The sequence below is a fragment of the Haemaphysalis longicornis genome, unplaced genomic scaffold, assembly GCF_048455015.1.
Source record: "Haemaphysalis longicornis isolate Haplotype H1 unplaced genomic scaffold, Haemaphysalis longicornis Haplotype H1 scaffold_1, whole genome shotgun sequence".
Classification (NCBI taxonomy): Eukaryota; Metazoa; Arthropoda; class Arachnida; order Ixodida; family Ixodidae; genus Haemaphysalis; species Haemaphysalis longicornis.
In genome coordinates, this window is record NW_027526203.1 from 298,801,973 (window position 1) to 298,826,151 (window position 24,179).

Consider the following 24,179-nt stretch of genomic DNA (forward strand, 5'->3'; position numbering starts at 1 on the left):
GGCGAAAAAACACAATGGAACTTTGACGGTATGTCCATCAAAAGTAATGATGATGCAAGGGTCATCATTCGGCGCTGTATCCCTTTTGTCGAATCAGCGGCTAATGAGTTTGCTTGCGAACAAGCGGCGCTTAAAAAACATCGAAAAACGCCGGACTTATTCGGGTTTCCTTGGGCGATTACGACAACTTCCCTTGCTCGAGAATTGAAGTGAATTTGATTGTGTTAACGAGGCGGTGATGTTTCAGGATCGCGTTTCATCGCGAAATGCACAATCGCAAACTCGGCTATCGCAAAACTCGCTACGCAAGTGGCGAAAGTGCAATAATAAATCTCTTCAGTGTCCGCTGTTTTGCGTCACGTTCAAGAAGTAAAAAAAAAGTAGTGAGAGCGAGCTCATCATACTAACTGCCAATAACAAAATTCTAACAGCGAAAATAGCTCTATAAACAGTGCGTCCTCGTGAAATCTCATTTCCGGCACCCAAGCCCTTCTGCATTTCTACATGCGCATACGCATTTATTTGCTTCCTCCTCACTGACTCTGAAATTAACACAGAAAGTATGACTAAAGACAGCATGTCAATATTATTCTATGACATTTCTGTTAGAGAGTACATGCTTAGGTTCAAGATAAAAGAGAAAACATGTGAGAGAAAAAAAACGATCTATATGCAGACGCGGCAGCACTTTGGTATTTTTACAATGTCGTTCCTGTTTCAAAGCGAGTTCGCGAGACCATTTCCCTCTTTTTTTTTTTAAGTTCTAGCAACAATAATATTCGTATGGTGCCGCATCACGGCGTTGTAATAACATAAGCTACTTCCAGGTTTATTTATTGATTTTTTTTTATAGATTGGAAATAGGTCGCGATCGAGTGTTATTTTTATTAGTATTTGATGACTATAGCCGTTCAGCGGAAGTAACAACATCAAAAGACGTTTACAAATGAAGTACGCAGAATAAATTGCAGGTCGTTACATCTCACTGAACGCGGTTTGCTATTCCCAATGATGCATATGTTACTTTCAGTGAAACACAAAAAGTATGCGTTCACATCTTTTTAACACCGAGCGTTAAGGACGTCGTGGCGCAGAAAATGCCGGCGTCATCGGCGGCGTTGACTATGAGCGAAAAATCCCGTAGCGCCACCTTGCGGCGCTCACCGAAACCCCCGGGATCGTAAGGCGTTGCTCCCAACAGATGCCGTGCCAGCAGGAGCGGAAAGCTTTCACCGCTCGCGCGCGACGCCAATGGATACGATGGCGTCAGCACTTGGTTATAATGCGCCGTAGCGCTGCCGTATATCTGTGCACTATCGCCGAGTGTGATAACGCTATCGCGTTCCACGCTTAAAGGCTAAGTTTCCTGCAATTTTTTAATTACCTACAAGACGCCTCAATACGTACGAAACTAGCGGACAAGCAAGAATGAAACAGATTTTAGATCGGTTTACCAGCCACGTTCGAGATACACTGGTCTTCTAGACTTAGTATACTGGCTTGCTGAGTTGCCCCATCTTAACCAAACAGTAAAGCGCAGACTGTATAGGCGACAGATAAACGGCGCGTCGTGGCCGTCGAAAGAGCGAAGGCTGTGCAGAGAGAGGGACTGACTCGTTGGTCTTGTCGAGAAGCTCCTGCGGCGGCTGCACTGGCTTGGTGGACTCCTGGCCACTGTGCGTGACGGCGACCACGTGCAGCTCCACTTCGGGGTTGGTCGTGCCGGCCTTGGGGTAGCGCAGCGGCACCAGCGTCGGGTACTGGCCCTCGTACAGGGTCAGCATCATGGAGCTCACGGCGCTGTCGTTGAAGGAGGCGTAGCAGAGGCGCGTGCCCTGGGGAGACCACCAGAGCGCCCCGCTCGAGCCTAGAATCTCCTCCTCGTACAGCCAGTCCGCCACGCCGTTGAACACGACGCCCGGCGAGCCCGTGTCCGTGAGTCGCACAGGAGAAGAGTCGCCCACGCTGGGGATCAGGTACACGTCGTTCTCGAACACGTACGTCTGCGAGACGGCGACAGCGGGTTTCGAGCGGCAGCCCTCTGACTCTCTGAGGGGCATGCTGCTACAGCCTGTGCACATGTCACGTAGTATACATTCACGCCGCGCCACGACAGCGCTCGTGAAAAGCCCCGAGCTCTGGCTGACTCAACTAGGTTGTGGTAGCTGTGCTTTGAAATTGGTTGCCAAACACGACAGGTATATGCCCCAGATATTTCCTAGCTGGGTAGGAACGGAAATAAACTTCGGCGCGCGCTCTTTGTCCTTTAGTGCCTGCTGTCTGCAAATCTCTGAAGCCAGGAAAAAAAAAAAGAAAAAATTAACTTTCCAATTACAAGTCAACAATGTTTAGTCAACAAATATTCTTTCTATTTCCCATGTTGAGGAACACACATGATCATACACACACTGTTTCTATTCACTCACACCCCCTTATGGAATCGTGCCGTTTGAGGTGTCATTAATGCCACATATTTTAGCAGGCAAACGGAAATTAGCATGAATATCAAGATGGTTCCGGACCAGCACTTCTTCTTCCACGCGCAGACGGTTCTTTTTTAAGGTCCAGCTGACATCGAAGCTGAACGTTCCCCTGATTCGTGGTGCTAGCACGGCACAAGTGGGGCCCGGACATACTGCATGCAGGTTATTGCTTTCTCAAGCACAGTTCTTATTAAGGCACCGCACGGTGTAAAGAAAGGCACGGCCGGAACTCACCAGCTGGCTTCCACTTTGGCCCCAGGCAGCATATTGCAGGTCTTCCTGGTTCGAGCTGTGCTTCAGGGGAAACACCTCTCTGGAAGGCACAACAGCTCATTAGATAGAAGTCAACGCATGTGCGGATTGCGAGTTTCTATAAAACTAGCAACTTTTGAGTTTGTGCTCCTCAGATATGTTTCTAAGCATTAGGAAGTTCAACAAGCACACATTACGCATTAACATGCTGACAATATTTAAGCCAGGCATCATACTGTTACTTCTTTCATTTTCCAACTACATTGTTTTGTAGCATTTTCGTGGCTCGTGAAAATGTCGGCGGGTATAAAACATTCCGGCGACATCGTTTCGCAGTGACCCCTCTCGTGTAATAGGTTAGCCTGCGTCTGCGTCTGTCACTTAGCTCTGAAGACCGGGGAATCGGACCTCATCTTGAAGTTTCGCGCAGACGAAATTTCCTGGATCAGCTAGATTCCCGCGGAAACGACTGACGCCGCGCATCGCGGGCCCACGTAGCACCCGTGTTACAACTGCTAAGTCTCGGGTCTCGTTCACTGTCAACCATTTTTAAGGGACTTCTAGTTAATTTCTAGAGTGCTAATTGAAACCTGCCAGCACGCAGACGAAGCCCACAGCTAATGTTCTCATAAAGGAAGTTACGCGGTAATTTCCGGCTATCCAAACCAACAGTCGCAAAGGCTAGCTAGCAGTATTGGCCTTTTTTTCTTCTCAAATTTGCAAGAGTTCCCTGGAACCATCTGCTTGTAGGACACTTGCTGAGTTAATTATTGTCAAATATTCGCTTTATCAAAAATGACTTTGCAGAACTGTTAGCGCTACACTGTATTTGAAGTAGACGCACGTTATTTACGCTTAATTATGTTCCGGTATACCAGAAATCGAGTCCGCAGGAGGGAGAGCTTCCAAAATTCGTCCTGAGCGAACGAGGAGCGTCTGGCAGTAATTATGAGCTCCAGTTCTGAGCTCCAGGAGAAAACAAAATCACAAACCCGTCACAGCGTAAAAGTGGCCCACCTGTTCGAAAAATCATAGATCTTGTACTTTGCGGTGAACGAATATCGAAACACCTGGAAAGAAGAAGAAGAAAAAAAATTAAGGCCCATGCGGCAAGGGCAGCCTGGCATTTTTTACAGCGCACGAAATGAGCGCGTATAACCATCAACGAGGCACGCTCACAACGGAGACGCTCTCGGTGTGACGAGGGACCCGCCAATCGACCGAACGACCCTTCCGCTATTGCCGGACACCTGAGTGGCGCGCGAGCTGCGAAGCGCGAGAGGTGTAGCTTCGTACAAGCGGTTGCACTTTCGGAAGGCCGTGTTCAGAAAGGCAAATATTTTTCGTATGCCTCCGGAAAGGCAGCCCAGTGACAGGCGCCAGCGCTGTCACTGAGCTGCCTTAGCCAACTGAGCGGCGTGGATAATTGAATGATTTTGGGTTAAAGCGGGAGCAGTGGAGAACATGCTAATCCAAAACTGCGGCAAAAGCGTCGCTAGGCAGCTGGTCGGGTTCCCTGTAGACACGCGCTGCCTCATAACCTCGTAAAGATTATAGATATTTTGTTCCTGTTCACACACAAAAAAAGCTCCAGACTGACCTCCAACTGCCGTTAGGCGACCCTTGGCTGTGTTATGAAGCTTGCAACGAGCCAGTTCCGGCAAACTAAAGCGGGGGTTTCACTGATAAAGACTGACCCGATATGCTTCCTTAGTTGCCTTAATTAATAGAAAGTGGCGTGCTGCTGACGTGACGTAGAATATCCGGAAACTTACCGAAACTGGTGGTCAAAACTAGGCAACAGAAATTGGCAAGGGCTTTGCTTGCAAGCAGCGATAAACATTCACGTTTCGGTCGCCACCAATCGCAACCGATAAACCCAACGTTTACAGCACGCTTGCATGCAAACCGCACCACGCGATTTAGAGATAAATGATTCTCCAAGGTCAGCGCTCACTGAGTAAGGGTTAAATGGCGACCAGGCACGTGCATACTTACGGGAACAACGTCGTGAACAAGTAGCAAGAAGTTGAGATCAGGCGACATAGAGTACTTGCGCACGTCATATTGACGCTGAAAAGAAGCCAGGCAAACGCACGGTAAGTGTAGTGCTCTTATGCACCGGTACTTCAAGATCAAACGGCAAAGTGCAAATGAGAGGGGAAATGTGGCTGCTTTGTTTGGAGAGTTTAAATGCGATTTCCGTCGCCAGGGCGTCTTATCTCATTTATTTCGACGGCCCGTGCCGTGCCCGGGAATCCCATCACTGTTTTACAATGCCTTGGCTCTGCGTGGAACATCAAAACCGTTTGCCCAGCCGCGGACATCGCTGAAACAAGCCATAAAGCTCGCTTGGTTCGGCAAGAAGGCTTTCGGCGGAAAGCCAGCCCATGGTGGCGCACCCTGCCCCGCCCAGCCACGGCTTTGATGCCTGCGGCGCCTTGGGCTTTCACTCGGCCGTTCGCAGACGCCTTGCCTGTGCGCGCCTGGTTAGGATTTAGCGTATTTGCGTGGCATCCAACGACGCCGTTATTAAGCGGGAAGTTGAGGACGCCCGCGTAGCCTGCTCGCATCGCTAGCGGCGCTGTAAAAGTTTATGGCCACCGGTCGGGGCGAGACGCTGATCAGCGCAGGGTGACCCAACTTTTACATCTGCGGATGGCCCAACTCGCGCCGTACAAGAACACGCTTTCCACGCTCTTCCCACGGGGCCGTCACAGAGCCGAAAGCTGAAGCGCTGAATGGAAAGCGCCTATAACAGGCGTCCACTCTTATTAACTTTTTCTCCCAGCGGCCGACGCGAGTGACAACCCGGAAAAAGAATGAGACAATGGAGACCGCGCAAGCGAAATAGAGATTTCATCTCGCTAGAGGCAGATTGCTAGAAAGCGCACTTCACTGCGGTCCCATTTCGCCCACTCTGCGGTGTTTTCGTTTAATTTTACTTCCCCCGGCACAAGCGTGGAAATAGAGACAGCATGTGGACTTGCTCGCTTAAGCCACAGAATGTTGACGAAATGAGGATTTCATTTGCAGAATTCAATCAGGTTCATCTTGTTTTACTTACCTTTATTTTTATCTCTGCAAAATAGTTTTCATTCGCACGCAGAAAGCAAAGGAAACTAAAGAATGACATTTTGGTGCTTAAAGAAATATATAAATACGTATATATTAAGGCAGTGAAGTTGGCAGGACAGATAAGCTTCACAAATCTCCTTCACGTTTCACAGCTTCACGTTTGAACAATGAAGCACAAATTTAGCAATTTAACTGGGGTCAACAAATGCGATGAAAACAGGGACGCTTCTAGCTACATCGCTTCCACGACATCCTTGCAATGAATGGAGATCTCTACTCTGGTATCATCATATAAGCAGGTCCTCAATTGTCTCTATAACTCGTGGAACCAATTTCCGCTACGACACACCTGGGCAGCGCTTTTTTAATGGGGTCCAAATAATACCGCACGCCGGCATACACACACATAAAAATGCGGGCTACAGTTACACGTCAAAATAACATTTCCGCATCCGCCCTTTGGGGGTAACAGAGCCGTGCTTGTTTCCCTACTATTGCTTACTAACGCACGTCTCTCTCCCTTTTTATTCATAAACAAAGCAAGTAAACTAAAACACCCTCAATAAACCAACATAAAGCGCCCAATCGCTTTTATTCGCAGCTATAAACCTAACACCCGTTATGCGCGACACAGCTACCTACGCGCTTGAGTAGGTGCATACAGCTGGCGTAGTCGAAACGACGCACGTACGAATGGGGAATTCGTGGAATAATACGTTGTTCACCATGGTCACAACAGCTGGCCATCAGGATAGACACCCGAGCACAGCAGTATAACCAGTACAGTGACGAAGGAAGGGTCGAGAGAGAGAGAGAGAGAGAGAGAGAGAGAGAGAGAGAGAGAGAGAGAGAGAGAGAGAGAGAGAGAGAGAGAGAGAGAGAGAGAGAGAGAGAGAGAGAGAGAGAGAGAGAGAGAGAGAGAGAGCTAGCTTACGAATGTAGTGTTGTACAACAACATCCTCTTCTCCCGATTCTGAGCGTTGTACAGCACTAGAGAGCCGTAGGCGTCCCGGTACACGAACTCGGTAGCTGCGCACAAAAGACCCAAGCTGATTAGTGATCACGAGGTTCAGTGCAGAACCGAAGAGAACACGCTCTTTTGAAGGGATCGAACAGAAGTGACCCCGAACAGTGGCCATGTTCAGTCGGCCACAACATTCTAGGAGATGCGTATTAAGCAGTCGAAATGGTTTTCTCCGGCGGCTGGCTGACATTCCTCTGCGTAACGTGCGGCGGTAATAATCTAAGGTGTGGCGCACCACTTATAAATAATTGCTGGGCCGCCAAAAAAACTGATCAGTTGCATACAAGGACTGAAACTGTCCCGAAGACTATCGTCCCCTACCGCACATTGATTCGAACATTTAGCGAATACTAACGAGATGTTTACAAGCATAGGAATTTAGCCCCATTCGAATCCCCCGAAACGTGCAAACAACAACAATAACAACAAAAAACAACAACAACAAGAACAAAACAGGGCAAGCAGAAACAATTATTCACTCGTGCATGCTTCTGCGTTTGTACAATTTGTGTTTTGCCGGCTGTGTGTGCACACTGGAACGTGCAAACGAAACGTAAGCGCGTAAAACACACGTCTGCAACTTTTCTAGCTCTCCCATTTATGTCGAGGGCTCTCTCCTTGCCAAAATAACGAATGCCCAGTATTCCGCGGGTTTTTTTTTTTTTTTTTTTTAATGGGCGATTTGATGTCCTGCGTTGTAGCGCAACTGAATGAGGAATGTTTCTTTATGTATAGCACTGTTCGGAGATTATATGAAAAAAGAAACGATTCGTCTGATGCAGACAGCTGACTGCAGCTCGCTTCGAACTAAAAGAAACATCATATGGGAAGGGAGCTAAGGAGACAGTCTAGAATCTTGAAGTGCAGAGGTGCGCTGCCTGACACGAAACGTAGAACAGGGTGAATAACACACAAACAGACAAAGTGAGGCGCAATTATCAACTGTAGTTGATAGTTTGCAGAGAAAGTGCTGAAGAAGGTGAAAAACGCGAACAGCCCGGAGAAGAACAAGGAAAGACCTAAGACTCGACCAGTTGTCATGAACTACATTCACAGGGTTTCGCACCGGCTAAAGAAAGTGGGCGCCAAACATAATATTCCGGTGGTATTTTCTGCCCCGTTGAAACTAAAGGGACTGTGCAAGGCTGCAAATCAAGAGATGAAAAAAGGTTTCGAATGTGGCACACGGCACAGGCGCCAGTTCGTCAACTGCGCAGAGGGTATTGTATACAAGATCCCCCTCTCCTGTGGTAGGTCGTACGTGGGGCAATCAGGCCGCTGTCTCAACGACAGATTACGGGAACATCAGAATGCATGTGCGCAACTGGCGGCAAATGGAAATTTGGCCGCGCATGTTAAGTGCGAGAAGAGATGTTCGCCCGATTTTGAGGGGACAACCATCTTGTTCCGCTCCAGAGACAAGATTACCCGCGAGATATACGAAGCATATGCAATGTTGTCAGGAGTGGAGGGAGATTGCGTTAGCGCCCCTTCAATCCGGCTTTCGGCGCGTGAAATAAGTTTCCTAAGTGAGGAATAGATATCATGTCACGTGTAGCGTTTTATTGTTATTTTTTCGTGCATGTTTTTCATTTCCGTCATATATAACCGCCCCCCTTCACAAGATAATAAACAGTTGATAGTTTGCGCCTCACTTTGTCTGTTTTTGTGTTATTCACCCTGTTCTACGTTTCGTGTCAGGCAGCGCACCTCTGCACTTCAAGATGTTAAAACACCAACTAGCCCACTCCCAAGCCTTGCTGAGTCTAGAATTACCTCTTGAAAGACGATAAGCTGATACAAAACTCCTTATGCGACTCCTTATCGCCAGCGACTCAAACGTGGATACCCTCCGAGTACACTTCCGCGTTTTTAATTTTTTTTTCCGCGTTGATAAAACAGGGACGTGTCTTTCGACGGTTTACTTTGACCATTTCTCGCCCCGTTCGCTTGCGTTTTTATAACTCGCGCCTCATTATTGGGGAACAAAAGAAGGAGCCATTTCGCGAGCGGTGTGTTTTAAAATATTTCTTCTCTTCATACTTGCGAGAGTGAGGCCTCTGGAGCACAGCGAACATGAAAAGAATGCGTTCTATTGAGCCTCACAGATTGCGGAGCGAAGAATGAGAATGCATGCGGGAGAAGGCAGCGGGGGAGGAACGACCGAAGAATCTAGTGCGCACCCTCGCGACGCCACGGGCGCGAATTCCTATTCTCGGATTGAAATTCAAATTTCATACGTACTGCGGGCGCAACGACGGGCTTTTACTGGCGTCGCCCAAACAATTCCACAGACACGTTCGCTTTCTCTTTTATTACAGAAGAGTCGAAGCATGACATGCACTTTCTCTCCCGTGTCAAAACGCTTCGGCCACGAAATATAGCGTAAACACCGGCGCTGTCTGCTCCGGTGTCTTCATTTCGTGCTAGCAATTTTTATGATTTTTCAACTTCGGGGTGGGCCCTCTTGCCTGAGTCAACACTTTCGTCTAGTTCATAGCAAGAAACATCAGGACAAGACAGGGTCGGATTGCTGTTTGAATTCTAACGCACTAAAACACACGGCCTTTCAACGCTTTTCTTTTGCGTACTAGAAACCTTTATCACATATTTCATTACTGGTAGCAGTGGTACAACGACGGTGACTGGGCGAAAGAAAAATTCATGCAAGGCGCGCACGCTGACGCTTTGCATGGTTCGGTGAAAATAAAAAAAATAAATGAGAACGCGATATAAGAAATACAAAACGCAGACTGTACACCCAACAACAAAGACATTCTGATTGGTTTGCTGGTGAACAAAACACCGCTATCAAGCGAACGCCACGGTAAATTAACAGGACAGGCTTTTTAACAGCGGAGCTGTTTAAGCTTGGTCCGGTGAGGTTAGCAAAAAAATCCAAAAATTTGCGCCGCCTGTAAAGGGTGCACCACCACATATAGGGTATTATAGCAGTGAAGCCGGCTTTCGCGCCTGCTCGAGTGTGAGCACAAGGGGAATATGCGTATGCGCACCCCTTACTATACCATTTTATAGGTGGTAGTCCTTCTTGGGCTACTAAACGCAAAAAAGAAAAAAAAATGGCCTAGCTTGCACTCGTGGTACAAGGTTGGAGAAACAGCGGAGCTGGGGGTCGATCTATCTTGTTCCCCCGTGGGATCCGCTGTGAGTGTGGAGGACCGACCGGAACGGCTTTGTAAAATCCGGCTAAACTTGGCCTCACCCCTCAACACTTAGCCGAGCCTAGCAAGAACATCGCAAAACCTAACAAAACTTAGCAAAGCCTAGCAAAATCTAGCAAAACTTGGCAAAACCGGAAGGGTTTTGCCAAGAAGCTAGGTCGACCCCAGCTCCGCTGTTTTTCCAACTTTATGCTTCTCTCCAGCCCCACTTATGCTTCTCCTCCCCACCCCCCTCCTGACACTGCGCAATGCCACGCGCTCTTCGGCGGCCACCTGTGTGCCGCACTGGAGACGTCATTGTCTCTAATGCGTCATTGCCTTTAAGACAAAGGACTAACTAATCGTGTGTTTCCTTTGCCTGTGGTGAAAAGATCGTGCCACGGTCCCTATACTTCAACATAGCAAATCCCCAACATAGGTAAGATCAAACAACAAATCCCACCAGAACGACAGCTTTGCTGGTCTTCCCTATTCACAGGGTGGAAGGGGCTCCGATTTTTAACGGCAGAGCTGTTGTTACTGGCCGTAAGTTCGCCGTTGCAGGAAAAAAATACCAAGAAATGCCGAGCGCTCGTGAGCGCGTGCCTCGCGGCGACCGCCGAGTTACCGGCTCGCGCATTAGCTTTAACAAAAAAAAAAAAAAAAAAAAATCCAGCGCTAATGCTAAAGTTGAAAAGACACCCTGCTTGGGAGAGGTCACCGCGCATTCTCTAGAAGCCATTATGGATAATTATGGATAATTGCAGATATGGCTACGAGTGTGCCAATCCTTCCCGAGACGACTTGCAGATCCCGCCACCGCTGCTTCGAGTCGATGACGAAGAGCTGGTGGAAGTCTACAATGCTGACGATGGCGTTGCATGCACCACTCGCCGCGAAGAAGACGACTACCTCTCCGATGGATATGACGACGATTACTGGCACCGAAACTATGAAAATAAACAATGATACTGAAACTTACCTACGTGTCCGGCAATGCTCACCTACAACAGCTTCGCCATTCAAGTCCTGCGCGTGAGTGCAAGCAGGGGCCAAATACAAAAACGCCCCTGTGCACAAGGGTGCCATAGGTCCCCAAATGGTCTAGATTAACTCGTGAAACTTTTTACTACGGAGCACCTAACAGGACGGATGTGGTTATATCAAACTTGTACGCGTTACTAAAAAAATAACAAATTACAATTACAGCCTACAAGGTAATCGAAAATTGCTCTAGAGAAACCGATTACTTCTTACCCTAAGGTCTCGCAACTTTTTATTTCAGTAGCATATACAGGGTGATCAAAATTAAGTCGACAGGTTATTTTAAAAATAGACGCTTAGATTTACGTGAAGACAACCTCTACCGTGAGGTTACACGCCCAGGGGGATTCTAGCACGGTCTAGCATGCGTAATCTATCATGATTACGGAAGCTAGACCATGAAGACCGGCGCAAAGCTCCTCCCCTTTGTTCTGCGTTTCGATAGCGGTTCCGAGTACTGCAGATTACGATAACGCCAGCAAAGACTGAAAGGGTGCCAGTTATCGCTTTTGTCAATGCCTCCACCCCGTCGTCAAACTAAACACCGTACACAGCAGGCACTTCACAAAAGGGAGAAGCTTTGCGCCGGACGTCACTGTCTTGCATGCGTAATCGCGCGAATGGCAATTAAACTTAGCAATTCCACATCTCGGAGCACGGATGCGCTAGAAGAATTCTGCCAAATAAAACTGCGTAGAAACACGATTGCGTCTAACTTTTCAATACAAACATCCTTGGTTATAACTGGAGCCACTAAAATGTTATTTATTCAATTTTAGTAATTTAAGCCACCGACATCAATAACTACCACCTCATTCTGTGTCCCCCTGGGCGCATAACATCAGTAGAGGTAGTCTTCACGTACATCTAAGCGCCTAATTTTGAAAAAACCTGTCGACCTAACTTTGATCACCCTGTATATACACATATAGCGTGGCATACATAGCGAGGTCGCCGGTAAATCGAGTCAGAAAAATCGGTACCTGCATGTAAACACCTAGAATGGTGTCAAAGGTTATTTCAGTGGTACTTGCTACCATGTCAAATTTCCAAGCGCAGCTCTGCTTATCTGAGACGTAAAAATAACATACCTGAAAATGTCTATGGCGAACGCCGACGCACACGGACACGGAGCGGCGAAAGCCGCGTTGTCCAGAAATATTGTAACGGGTAATTTTGTAATCGATTGCAGAAAAAAAGTAATTGAATTACAAGGTTCATTAAAAAAAGCAATTGAAGCGTTACAAAATTACAGTAAATGTAATCAATTACAAGTAATCCATTATTTGTAACGCATAACGTACAAGTTGGCTTGATATGCCTGGACATGCTGTGAACTTGCTCGAGGATATATACGGTGTTTTTTCTTCTTTTAACTGCGTAAAACTTTAACAAAGAATGAGGTAGCAGTAACGCCGGTGTGATTTTTGTGATTTTCATTGTAAGGCGCAGCGGCCTATGGAGAATGTTAACAGACATTTCAACTAACCAGGTGAAAATTAAGTTTAAATATTTACTGCTGTATGTATGTTGTATGTACCAGCGGACTAAGATCACTTCGTACCAAGCGCGAGCAAGTCCCGCTTGCTCTACAAAGTTTGAAGGGATATAGTATGCGCTAGTGGTAAGTGTATGGCAGGCTCTTGCGCTTACCCGCATGCACCTTTTGACTGCGCTTACACACAGGGCGCAAAATTTCAACGAAATCAAAACTACAAAAAATGTACCGCCTGTGTTGCGGTATCCTTTTTTGTAATGTTTGATAGCGGAGGTTTGTGTTTTTTTTTTTAACACACGATGAGCAAAAGTGTGCGTACATTTATTTTGCATTTACATGTCCCTGCTCAGTGTTCGTTTCGGAAAAACGCTTAGGCAAGCTCCAGCAATCCCGCACTTCACTATTCAAGTTTCGTGATGTCACAAAATGTAGCGTGAAATTGTGGCTGCAGGGGCGGGGATTCCCGTGTTCCCGCTTTTGGCATTTTCTGCGGTAATAAACAACTGCTGACTGCTGCTGCTGCTATAGGAGGGGTATTCGCGTCGCAGCAACCCACCGATATGGGCCAACTTGCTTTCACACTTTGGGGTCCCTTTAAGAGCAAGTCCGCTTTCAGTTATGGAGACTCAAAACGTGTGGCATTTGCAGCACAAAAAACCACAATCGGACACGTGCGCTGAGCGACTGACACGCGTAAAGCCAGGGTTATGATGAGACCTTCAAGTGCCGCTGTTGTTCAGAGTGCAATCTGGTGCTCGCGATGGGGCTGATATTTGGAGGTGGACTGGCGCAATTGGTATCGCTATGAATTAATCACTACGAATTGGATTTTTGGGTTTGTGGAGTGCCCTTTGACGCCGTCTGTTTAACACGTTTAATGGCGGCTGTTTTAACTGTCACGCTTGGATCTATACGGCGCGTTTGGTGGCGTGAACGATGGCAAAGGCCCAAATAGAAGACACTTGCGCTGCTGAGCACGAGGACGCGGGTTCGTTTCTCGGCCGCGGCGGCAGCTTTTCTGATGGAGGCGAAAAGCAAAAACGCCCGTGTGTACGAGATTTCGGCGCACGTTAAAGATCCCCAGGTGGTCAAAATTCATCCGGAGCCCTCCACTGCGGCGCGCCTCATCGCCTGCGTTGCGTCGGCGCGTTAAACCCTACAATCAATCAATCCAAATAGAAGACACCCTGAGTGCGTTCACTTTATGCTTACACAAAGGAACGTTCGCTGCTTCCACAGCCAATGTGGCGACGTAATTTTTGTGGGGATATGCAACCGCCTTTGGCGTGCGTGCGTGCGTGCGTGCGTGTTCGTTCCTAAAGTACGCTTCCAATTGTGCTTTAGATTCTAGATGTGAGTAGGTGTCGCATTAGAAGCAGCGCAACTTCTTCCGCTTGCTCTCCAGGAGACAGAAAAAAGAAAATAAACAGTGCTGCAAAGCTGCAGCCCAGGCAGTCTGAATCCCCCATTACTCATCAATCATCGTCATGCCGGTATAGGCGCCATACCAGGGTTCGCGTAGATACTAGCTCTACTCTCTCCTGCGGGTAATTATAAGAAACTTCGTGCCTGCGTTGCTTAGCTTCACTTACGTCCCTTTTGGCAGCTTCTCATTCGCCGTTAATTCACGTTCCACTGGCTCTTTCTCTCGTGCGTTGGTGTAGGAGTAGCGGGAAGAAGGTGGGTCGTGCGAGGCGTCCCAACTTTCGTTCCGTGCCTAATGAGCCCACGTTTTCACGAGTTTCTCGCAGTAGAAATGTTCCCTTTTTTGAGCAACCAATGGCACAGAAGGATGCGAGAAACAGGTTTCATTTTTCCTTAGTGGAACCAATCTCCCAAAGTCATTGGTTCCAATCAACCAGTGACATTGGGAGATTGGTTCCAAAAACGAAACGCAATATTATCAGGAATAGAAAATGGCCCTGCATGCAATCGACAGTCTCATTTAGACTTTTTCGCGAGAGAGAAAAAAAAAAGAAAAAATGGCAGCATCTCCACTCCGTGGATGATGGCGAGGGTGCGGAGTACGGGGACTCGAAATGACATCCAAGTTGCGCCCCGAGTGACATCCGATTTGCACCGCGGCCGTCATTCAATTTGAGCCGTGAGTTGCACCTTTATTATTCCCTAAATGAAACTGCAACTCACGGCTCAAATCAAATTTCGCTTGATTTTCGCTTGATGGTGGTGTGCGCGCGGATGGACGCGGACGGACATTGGGTGGTCCTCAGGTACTCCGCACCGTTACAAACGAGGGAGTAAGCCGTTTCACTTTCGGGTGCTAACTTACGGACGTAGCCCAATGGGTAAGACGACTGACACTAACTCTGTCTGGTCTACCAGACACAGGCTCGAATCCCGCCGGTTCCTGTGTGATTTCTTTGCGATGTAAATGCTATGCGCACGGACGCGGACGCACATTATGCTGTCCTAAGGTACTCCGCACCTAAAAGAAGAAGAACGAGCATAACTCTATCGATACTGTTAGATTTCGCACAACTCATGCCTGCAAGGTTGCCCGTTCTGTCCGTGTTGAGATTTTCAACAGATAAGAGCCTTTTTCTTTTTTTTTTTTGTAGCACAGGATGCGCTTCTCTCTGTCAGGGATGGTGTTAGCTTCCATGATGCAACGGAAGTAGTGAAATACTATGATTTATACGCATGCGCTGAAGGCATACAAGAGCCATGTTATAAGCATGCAGAGTTTAAATAACGTTTCAGGTTGGATATGAATGATAACCCATTATGAAATGCAACCATAGCCCACGTTTTTTTTATGAGCACAATCAAGATAAGCGAGAAATGTACCCTTAAATCCTAGGGCTTTTGGAAGCCGAATATTTCCCTCATGTAGATTTGGATGGATACCCTCGCATTCTAACACTATGTGCCGCATAGTTTCTGTTTCTTTTCCGCAGACCACGCATACCCCATCATTTTTTGAATACTTCCCCACAAAGCTCTTAGTTCGCAAGCAACCTGCTCTAGCCTTAAAAAGCAAAGCACTGCCCTGGGAATTATCGTAGAAGTTTTCCTTTCTGATGTTCAATTTCTCAGCCCTGTACATCTCAAACGACGTTTTAGCTTCCATTTTTTCTCTCCATTTATTCGTTTCAATCTGCCTTGCCTCTTTTTTGGTTACCTTGGCTGTCCTTGATTCTGCACTGTTCTTTCCGTATTTCATCGTTACACTTCTAGCCTTCCTTAGCCACTGCATAACTACGCTATTCAAGTATAGGTACCTAAAAAGCTTAGCTGCCCACCTTCGTTGATCCATTGCTCTCAACCTCATCTCAAAACATATTTTACTCTGTGCTTCTCGAACTTCAAACGACGCCCAGCCCATATCTCCCTGTACTGCTTCGTTAGTTGTTTTTCCATGCGCGCCTAAGGCCGAATGGCCTACCGTTCTCTGGTTCACTTCAAGGCCTGATAGAACGTCTCATTTTAAGCAGAGTACAGCATTCGCAAATGTCAGACCCGGAACCATTACTCCTTTCGATATTCCTCTCACTACTTCATATTTGTTATACCCCCACAGAGCTCTATGCTTCATTATAGCTGCGTTTCGCTTTCCCTTACTCTTAAGTTGCTCCTCGTGAGTTCTTAAGTAGTTATCCCCTTCGTTTATCCACACTCCCAAATATTTGTATTCCTTTACTCTGGGTAATTCGCCTTGCTGGATAGACACTGCGTCAGTGGTAGCGTCATTGAAAACCATTATTCCCGATTTTTCTGCGCTAAAATTTAACCCGATGTCGGTGGTTTCCTGGCCGCTAATATTTATTAGCCGTTTCGTATCGGTCTGGTTATCAGGAAAAAGAACAATGTCGTCTGCGTATAATATTCCCGGAATATGCTGTTGTACCACTTCGCCTTGCAGCATATGGGTTAGGCTAAACCCTAGTTGACTTTCTTCCAGTTTCTTTTCTAACCCTGCCATGTAAAGCATAAACGGCATTGGGCTCAAAGAGCACCCCTGTTTCAGTTCCCGATGGGTGTTTACCTGCTGGGCGCATTTCTGTCCTTCCCGTGTAAGGTGCACTCTATTGTCTTTATAGATTGCTACAAGGAACTGTATTAACTCGTCATCTAATCCCTGGAGTTTCAGCATTCTCCACAGCAGTTCTCTGTTTACGTTGTCATATGCCCCTTTAATGTCCAAGAACATAATCCATAATGGTCTATTCTGCGCTTTCGCAATTTAGTACTCTTTAGTGCTAAAGGTTGCTTCCCCGCAAGAAGGCTCTGTGTGCAGGGGTGCACCCTTTACAGGCCGCCTTCTTCGTTGTACTGGCGTCACTTCCGTGACGAAAATGGCGTCACCGAAATGATGGTGTACCCGGGACTAAAACACTTTCGTGTTAATATGCCAACCGCACTGGCATTCTTTATTTCCTTTTTGCTTCCGGGAGGTCAAGGGGCTCCAAACTGCAGGTTCTTGTGCTCCAAACATTCGACGCATTTTTTGTGCATCTTTTTTCTATACATTGCCTGTATGTGAGCGAAAATATTTGACACGCACCACATTTCTTGTGCTGTAAACCGTTTCACCAGGGAGCGCACGCACGCACACACACGCGCACGCACGCAAAAAAAAAACAACAACAACAGAGCGGATTGTGCACGTCTTTATGTAGCGAAACCTTGAAATTCTGCGCACTATGCAAAGTGTAAGCAAATGACTCGCGGGCTGGCGTGGAAACTGAGCCCAGCCGGGTTGGGTTGTGCATGACTAGCTTCATTTTTAATGAACGTCTTGCTGGGCGTGTTCGCTGCGGTCTAAATAGCATGGTTATCATCGCAAGTACAACAGATGCAAGGAAGGGGGAACGGAAGGGTTTGTTTCCAACGAATAAGTGGCGCCTGGCCTTGACCTCTTTCCTATGTCTGTCGTACTTGCGCGGATAACCATGCACTTAGTTTCACCTCCGCTTCGCAGTAAAAGGTAAATATGTTGACTTAGGTGGTTACAAAACATAGAATATACGAGCGCTTTACTTACGGTAGTAAGTAAATACAATATGCACAGGTGATTTGAAATTTGCGCTTAACTGCATTGCATTGCCTTACGCAACGAGGCTTGCCGGAAGTCACCCCCCCCCCCCTCTCATGGTATAAAAGAAAAAAAAATGCTGTGTTGGCTCCCCGGGATTGTCTCTCACCCTTGCTATACGTGTATGACCAACGTGACACTAGCCGCCATTTAATTATATCTTCAATCCTAGCTTCTGCAGAGTCTTCACGATCTGCATTTCCTCGCGGCAGGAACTGGCCAATTTCTTGCGTGGCTTCGCTGCGACGAGCTAACGACGACGGAGTATAGAGGGCACAGGCGCCCGCAAATGTGCGCCCAGGTAGCGCTGAGCGCGCGGAATCGGCCCGTTACATCCTCGCCGTGGTCGTGTATGCGCGCCCGACCTGCAAGATGTAGAGGGCGCACTCACGCGCGGCACTGTCACACGTTGGCGGCGCTCGTTTCCTCCCTTCCGTGCACCTGCCGCCGCGGGGGAAGATTAAGCCGGGTGGCCACCGGGCAGGTGCAGGCGCGTTTTCACTTCATAAATGATTCTCGAGCTCCCGCTTGTCTCTGCTACTCACCGCGAGGCCTGCGCGGCACCCTTGCGACCACCTCTGCGCTCTGTCTGTCGGCGAAACCGAAAATAGCCGCCGACCGCCACGGGAGGCTGGCAGTGCAAAGGAGCGCCGCTGCGCGCCTCAGGCAGCATGCGAAAGAAACTCGCCTCTTCAAAGCAACCTTGGCAGCCGCAACGCAGAAAGGTGGTCGGCGCTCTGATTTTGTTTCCTTCTTTTCAGGGTCGAAATACTGGCACATGCAGGGAGCGGCCCCGCTTACACGCATACAGGAGCTGTGCGGCGTTAACAGTGCTCGCTGCCACAGCGCGTGCAAATCACGTTTTCGGACCCTATTCTCGACTTCGCGAATTATCCGTGATTTCGCCATGTTTTTTTTTTTCGTAAGCAAAGCGTAAGCAATCAGTGACGTGTGCGCGTATAGCTCTGACGACATGCAGTGTAATTTGACGCTTAGCTTACAAAGGTTTAGCTTAGCCAAGCTTTTAGATATTCTGCATAAAAGATATAAAAACACTTGCCATGTATTATGATTACGACGGCAGCCGAGACTGGCAAGAAAAACAGGTTTTTTAAGGGTTAAAATCGGCGTCAACACCATAGTAACGCTGATCCAAAAGCGAGCGAAAGGCGTCTGGTAAACTAAAGGACATCACACACTCTTTGTTGCAGTATCTATCCATTTATTTCAGTCGCTTTTAGTAACATAGGCTCTCTGCATCAATGCAAGATTTGTTGCGTTATCACCTTCTCGGCCGTCACCGCCGCCGCGCTATCGTGTGCTGCTGTGTCACAAGTTTATGGCGTGACCACAGAAAAAGACGGCCGTCACACGTATGACGCCGTAAGGACAGCGAAACGCTACGCCTGATAACGGCAGAGCGTACTGATGCAAATAACCAAGTAAAGCAATGTATTAGTAGTCACCTCCTTCAAGAATTTTGTTAAAGCGATGAGTGTTAGCCGAGAAACTGTAAATGAAACACCACGGATCGTCGCCGCGGCGCGTTTCCTTCTATTTTCCCCACTCTCGCTGTGTGCGGTGCGCGAGAGTTCCCTCCCTTGATGTTCTGCTCCTCAGAGGTGACGTCTCCAACCATTTCTAATTTAGTGATTTTGTTTTAAACGAGCGGTTCCTTGATTTGTGTAGTGAACTGTGTTTTACGTATTCTTATTTCCATGTATAGTTCTTTTTCTTTAACTAGCGGTTGCTTTATTTGTGTAGTGAATTGTTTTTTTTTTTTGTTGTTGTTGTTTCTATGTTTCATATTTTGTTTGCCATAATGTGCGGCTACATTTTTGTGCTGTTTATTTGCGTGTATTGTATGTGCTGTATCGCCCCTCCTGCTTGGGCCCAAACTGGGCCTGCAGTATGTACTAAATAAAATAAATAAATAAATAAAATAAATTTCCGGTTTTGCAATCCGCTGACTGTCGTCTGCTAGTGCGTCGCGAGCACTGCTCTTTTGGACAAGCTCTTTTGGCTTTCTCCTCTCGGAAACTGTCAAAACGACGTGAGTGCTCGCAGTACGGAACGTTCGACTAGCCCTATTGTTCGATTGGAAAACTGTGCTTCCGCTGCTTTCGCTTGCATAACGCCAAAGCCATTTTTTTTTTAATTTTCATTGCGATAATGGCTCCCGTTCTCCGCTCACGGCTGGAAAAGCGGACACAAGGCCTGGAGTGGGATCCCTACGAACCCACACCACGCCGAAAGGTCGCAAAAGGATGCTGACCCTGAATCACCGCGTCACCGGGACGATATATATGACGACGAGGCGAATCGGAGAGCATGGAAAAAGGGAAATATGTGAGCGAATGTCTGTACAATTGGCTCGACTTTTGTTAGATTGAGCACGCGCGCTTTCCGAACCGATGTCAATTGCTTGGTTGGCCCCGCGTACAGCGGTGAGCTCGCTTAAGGTGAACACAGGAGCGGGTGGCAGCCGGTACTATCAGAGCAGCCTACCGTGGGCTGCGCGAAGCATCACGCATGCGCTGTGCGTGCCCAGCCAGAATTTACTTTCAGCGCACGCATCGCGTCATCGGAGCGTCTGCTTGTTATCTGCTGTGTTGCTCGTCGTCTGCTAATGGTGTCTTGCTTTGAACATCGAATCCTCGACCCTTGTATGAACACGCCTAATAAAAATACCACCGTAAATTAAATCGAGGTTGCTTCATTTCATTGTAGGGTTTAACGCGCCGACGCAACGCAGGCAATGAGGCGTGACGTGGTGGAGGGCTCCGGATTAATTTTGACCACCTGGGAATCTTTAACGTGCGCCGAAATCTCGCACACACGGGCGTTTTTGCTTTTCGCCTCCATCAGAAAAGCAGCCGCCGCGGCCGGGAATCGAACCCGCGACCTTGTGCTCAGCAGCGCAACGCCTTAGCCACCGAGCCACCGCGGCGGGTAAATCGAGGTTGCAGTTCCCGAGCTCACTTCAAGCTTTTATTTCTGATAAACATTGTGAGAATGTGCTCCTTCGGTTTCAGTGGCAATCACTCACAAAAAATAAAGTGCTGCTAAAACGAGCGTCCTCTTTTTATCGAGTCTGCTTGAAGCAAGCTCGCGAATTGCGATGTGACGAACCGATTGGACTACATTCAGGCTAATGAACGAATGACCGTTCACTCAAAAACATTTTTCTTGCGGATTGCAGTTTCAAGTTATTTATGCAGCGGCCGATTTCTCCACCGCTACACGCTAGATGAAGTTAGCAGACGACGCTCAGACGCTCCGATGACGCGATGCGCGCGCAGAAAGCATAGCCCCGCTCGACATGTACAGCGCATGCATGCTGCTTCGCGCATCCCACGGTAGGCTGCTCTGACCGGCGGCCACGCGCTCCCGTGTTCACCCTAAGCAAGCTCATACGTGCCACCCGCCACGGTGGCTCAGTGGCTCAGGCGTTGCGCTGCTGAGCACGAGGTCGTAGGCTCGATTCCCGGCCGCGGCGGCCGCTTTTCTGATGCAGGCGAAAAGCAAAAACGCCCGTGTGTACGAGATTTCGGCGCACGTTAAAGATCCCCAGGTGGTCAAAATTAATCCGGAGCCCTCCACTACGGCGCACCTCACCGCCTGTGCTGCGTCGGCGCGTTAAACCCTACAATCAATCAATCAGTCAATCAAGCTCATACGTGCCAAGTAGTGCGCGATACCGTAACAGTTGCCTCTCGAAATCACGGGACAAAAAAATCGCGAATAGGATGTGCAGAACATGCAACCGCTCAGAATAAAAGAGAAATAAGACAATGCGGGGTTTGAACCCGCCACCTTGATTGAGTGCGCGCGGCGCTCCAGCCCACTGCGCCACGACATATAAGGCGAGTGCAGGGAAATTACGCGCATACTAGGCTAGTGGGCGGAGGCCCACCCTTTAACTAGCTGGTAAGCGGGATTACTGATTGGTAAACTGACCATTTCTTGAATAATACTTGCGCACCCTCCGCGGTGGCTCAGTGGCTAAGGCGTTGTGCTGCTGAGCACGGGGACGCGGGTTCGATTCCCGGCCGCGGCGGCCGCTTTTCTGACGGAGGCGAAAAGCGAAAACGCCCGTGTGTACAAGATTTCGGCGCACGTTGAAGATCCCCAGGTGGCCAAAATTAATCCGGAGCCCTCCACTACGGCGCGCCTCATCGCCTGCGTTGCGTCTGCGCGTTAAACCCTACTATCGGTCAATCAATAATGCTTGCGCAGCAAGGTTCCCGAAGCCCCCACAACAGCTGATCACCAGAAACTGCACTACTTCGGAAAGAAAAACGATCGCAGATGTGTTCCGGCTGCGACTGATTTTGATTGATTGATTGTAGTGTTTAACGCGCCGACGCAACGCAGGCAATGAGGCGCGACGTGGTGGAGGGCTCCGTATTAATTTTGACCCCCTGGGGATCTTTAACGTGCGCCGAAATCTCGCACACACTGGCGTTTTTGCTTTTCGCCTCCATCAGAAAAGCGGTCGCCGCGGCCGGGAATCGAGCCTACGACCTCGTGCTCAGCAGCGCAACGCCTTAGCCGCTGAGCCACAGCGGCGGGTTCAGCTGCGACTAAGATTTTGCGCTGCGGGAATTGTGCTTCCCGTACTGTGGCTTTACGCTTGACGCTAAAACATTTAGCCGATATTGATTCCTTATTACCTGTTGTACTTTCCGCATCTCTTCTGCACTTAACTGAGCTTATATTTTATACAAGCGTGCCGGTCGCACACGCATATTGAGTTAGCAGCTCTGGGGAAGCGAAGTCGCTGCAGCGCACGACCGAATCGTCGGAAGTCAAAATACGGGTCGCATGAGCCCTCATTCACACAGCCGTCACCTTCTCCGTCACGGCACCGTCACGTCAACAAAAAGCGACGTTGACGGAACGGAGAAGTGTTCAGACTGGATCTACACGGGAGCTTTCCGTCAGATTACAGGGTCGTCTGCCTAGTGATCAGTTTAGCCTAGAATTGAGCGCTTTTAATCTGAAAAGAAAAGAAAATGGTTTGTGCTCACTTTTCGCTAAATTTAGCCGTAAAAATTTGTTTTCTGATTAGCTGGTTTAGCGCGGGGCATGGTCCCGTCACGTTGACGTGACGGAAACGTAGAGCTCGACCTCCCGTCACCGTCGCACCGTTTTCGGCGAGAAATCGGCCGAAAAACGGCGCCCATGACGGAAGACGGTGACGTGACGGTGATGTGACGGGGTGAAAAACGGCTGTGGGAATGAGGGCTAAGCGCTTGATGAGTTGTTTGGGCTTCACGCACCTTACTAAGTTTATTACACCCAAGAAAGTAATGAAATAGAGCCGCATTCATTATGGCACGAGCAATTGTCGGGACGCAGTTTTCGCTTCTCGATCGATTTCCCATGACCCGTCTTTCGGCCGTGTCGTCCGACCGCTTTCGTCGGCACGTGTATACGGTTGACGAGCCAGTCACACCACGGGGACTTTTCGATCGGCCGACGAGTCGGCGTCGGCGTCTTGACGGCCTAGTGTGACCGCGTCATAACGAGAAGCGTGGTAATAGAGTAAACAAGGTAAACATGGACGAACATGATAGCACGTAAGCGTGCTGCAGGAAGCGCTAATTAGCCAAAGGTGCTGCCGCAATCCGCCTGCGCTGAGCAGACGACGCTTCACTTCGCCGGATGCGCGAGGAAAAAGCCGTCCAGTAGCAGGATCACTGCTTCGTGACGCACATGGGAGAATCGATAACGTGCATGTGTTTAATTGGCGGTCTCCAAACACACATAGGAAAGGGTTGGAAAGGGGCGACAAACTTGGCAACAAATATGTGAGCTTTCCTCTGCACGTGAAAAAGCTACTTGGCACAGATGACATTGATCACCCAACCTAACGACTGCGCTTGTTCATTCAGTGCGCTAAAACGCCTTTCAGGACCCCTTTAAGCTAGGCTGCCTTACATTATGTTAACAGAAACGACGGGTCACATTTTCCCGTGCTTTGGCCGCGAAAGTCACCGTTAGAAGACTTCGATGCGTCTGCTTCACTCCAGTGTAACTGACTGATCAATCGTTGTAACCAAGGGAGTGGATTTGACAGATAACGAGGCCCGATATAGTGGGCCTCCTCGATTATCATTCCCGCATCGTCCATGGACTGCCGGGGACGCGATCCGGCGCACGATTTTCCCATGCACTCCTATGGGACCTCCGGTCCGGAAGCAGCCCGCGGACTGACCAGGACTGGTACATCGAGGAGGCCCAGTATTTTTGTTGAATATATTGCCGTCGCTGTGGCATCATGCAATTCAAAACCTCGTGCATTACGTGAGCGCAGACGATGGTTTCAGTTATTGTAAGTCGGGCCTCGGTATTCGTCAAATACTGAGGCCCGACGCAGCTAATTCTCGTGCATTATGGCTAAGCTACCCCACAGAACGTCTTTTAGAGTTCACAGCCAGAAATTATGAGCGCACAGCCGAAAAACGCCCACTGCAGCATTTTTCAAGAAAGGGAATTATAATTTATACTTAGAAGTAAAAAGGCCCCTCTGCGGCTTTGCAAGCGAACAGACTGCACGTAATCCGCCAGCACACCC

General features: G+C 48.5%; 1 protein-coding gene across 14 annotated transcripts in view; it reads right to left on the reverse strand.

Moving 5' to 3' along the window:
- Positions 1–24,179, reverse strand: part of LOC144148956 (inactive dipeptidyl peptidase 10-like) — a 541,623-nt gene that overhangs the window by 24,091 nt on the left and 493,353 nt on the right. For all 14 annotated transcript variants that reach the window (XM_077680484.1, XM_077680480.1, XM_077680542.1 and 11 more), the window contains 5 exons: positions 6,748–6,842; positions 4,734–4,808; positions 3,753–3,805; positions 2,718–2,796; positions 1,615–2,003 (listed from right to left, as the gene is read on the reverse strand). In XM_077680484.1, the coding sequence (XP_077536610.1) occupies positions 1,615–2,003; positions 2,718–2,796; positions 3,753–3,805; positions 4,734–4,808; positions 6,748–6,842 (691 nt within the window). The remainder of the gene's footprint in view (positions 1–1,614; positions 2,004–2,717; positions 2,797–3,752; positions 3,806–4,733; positions 4,809–6,747; positions 6,843–24,179) is intronic.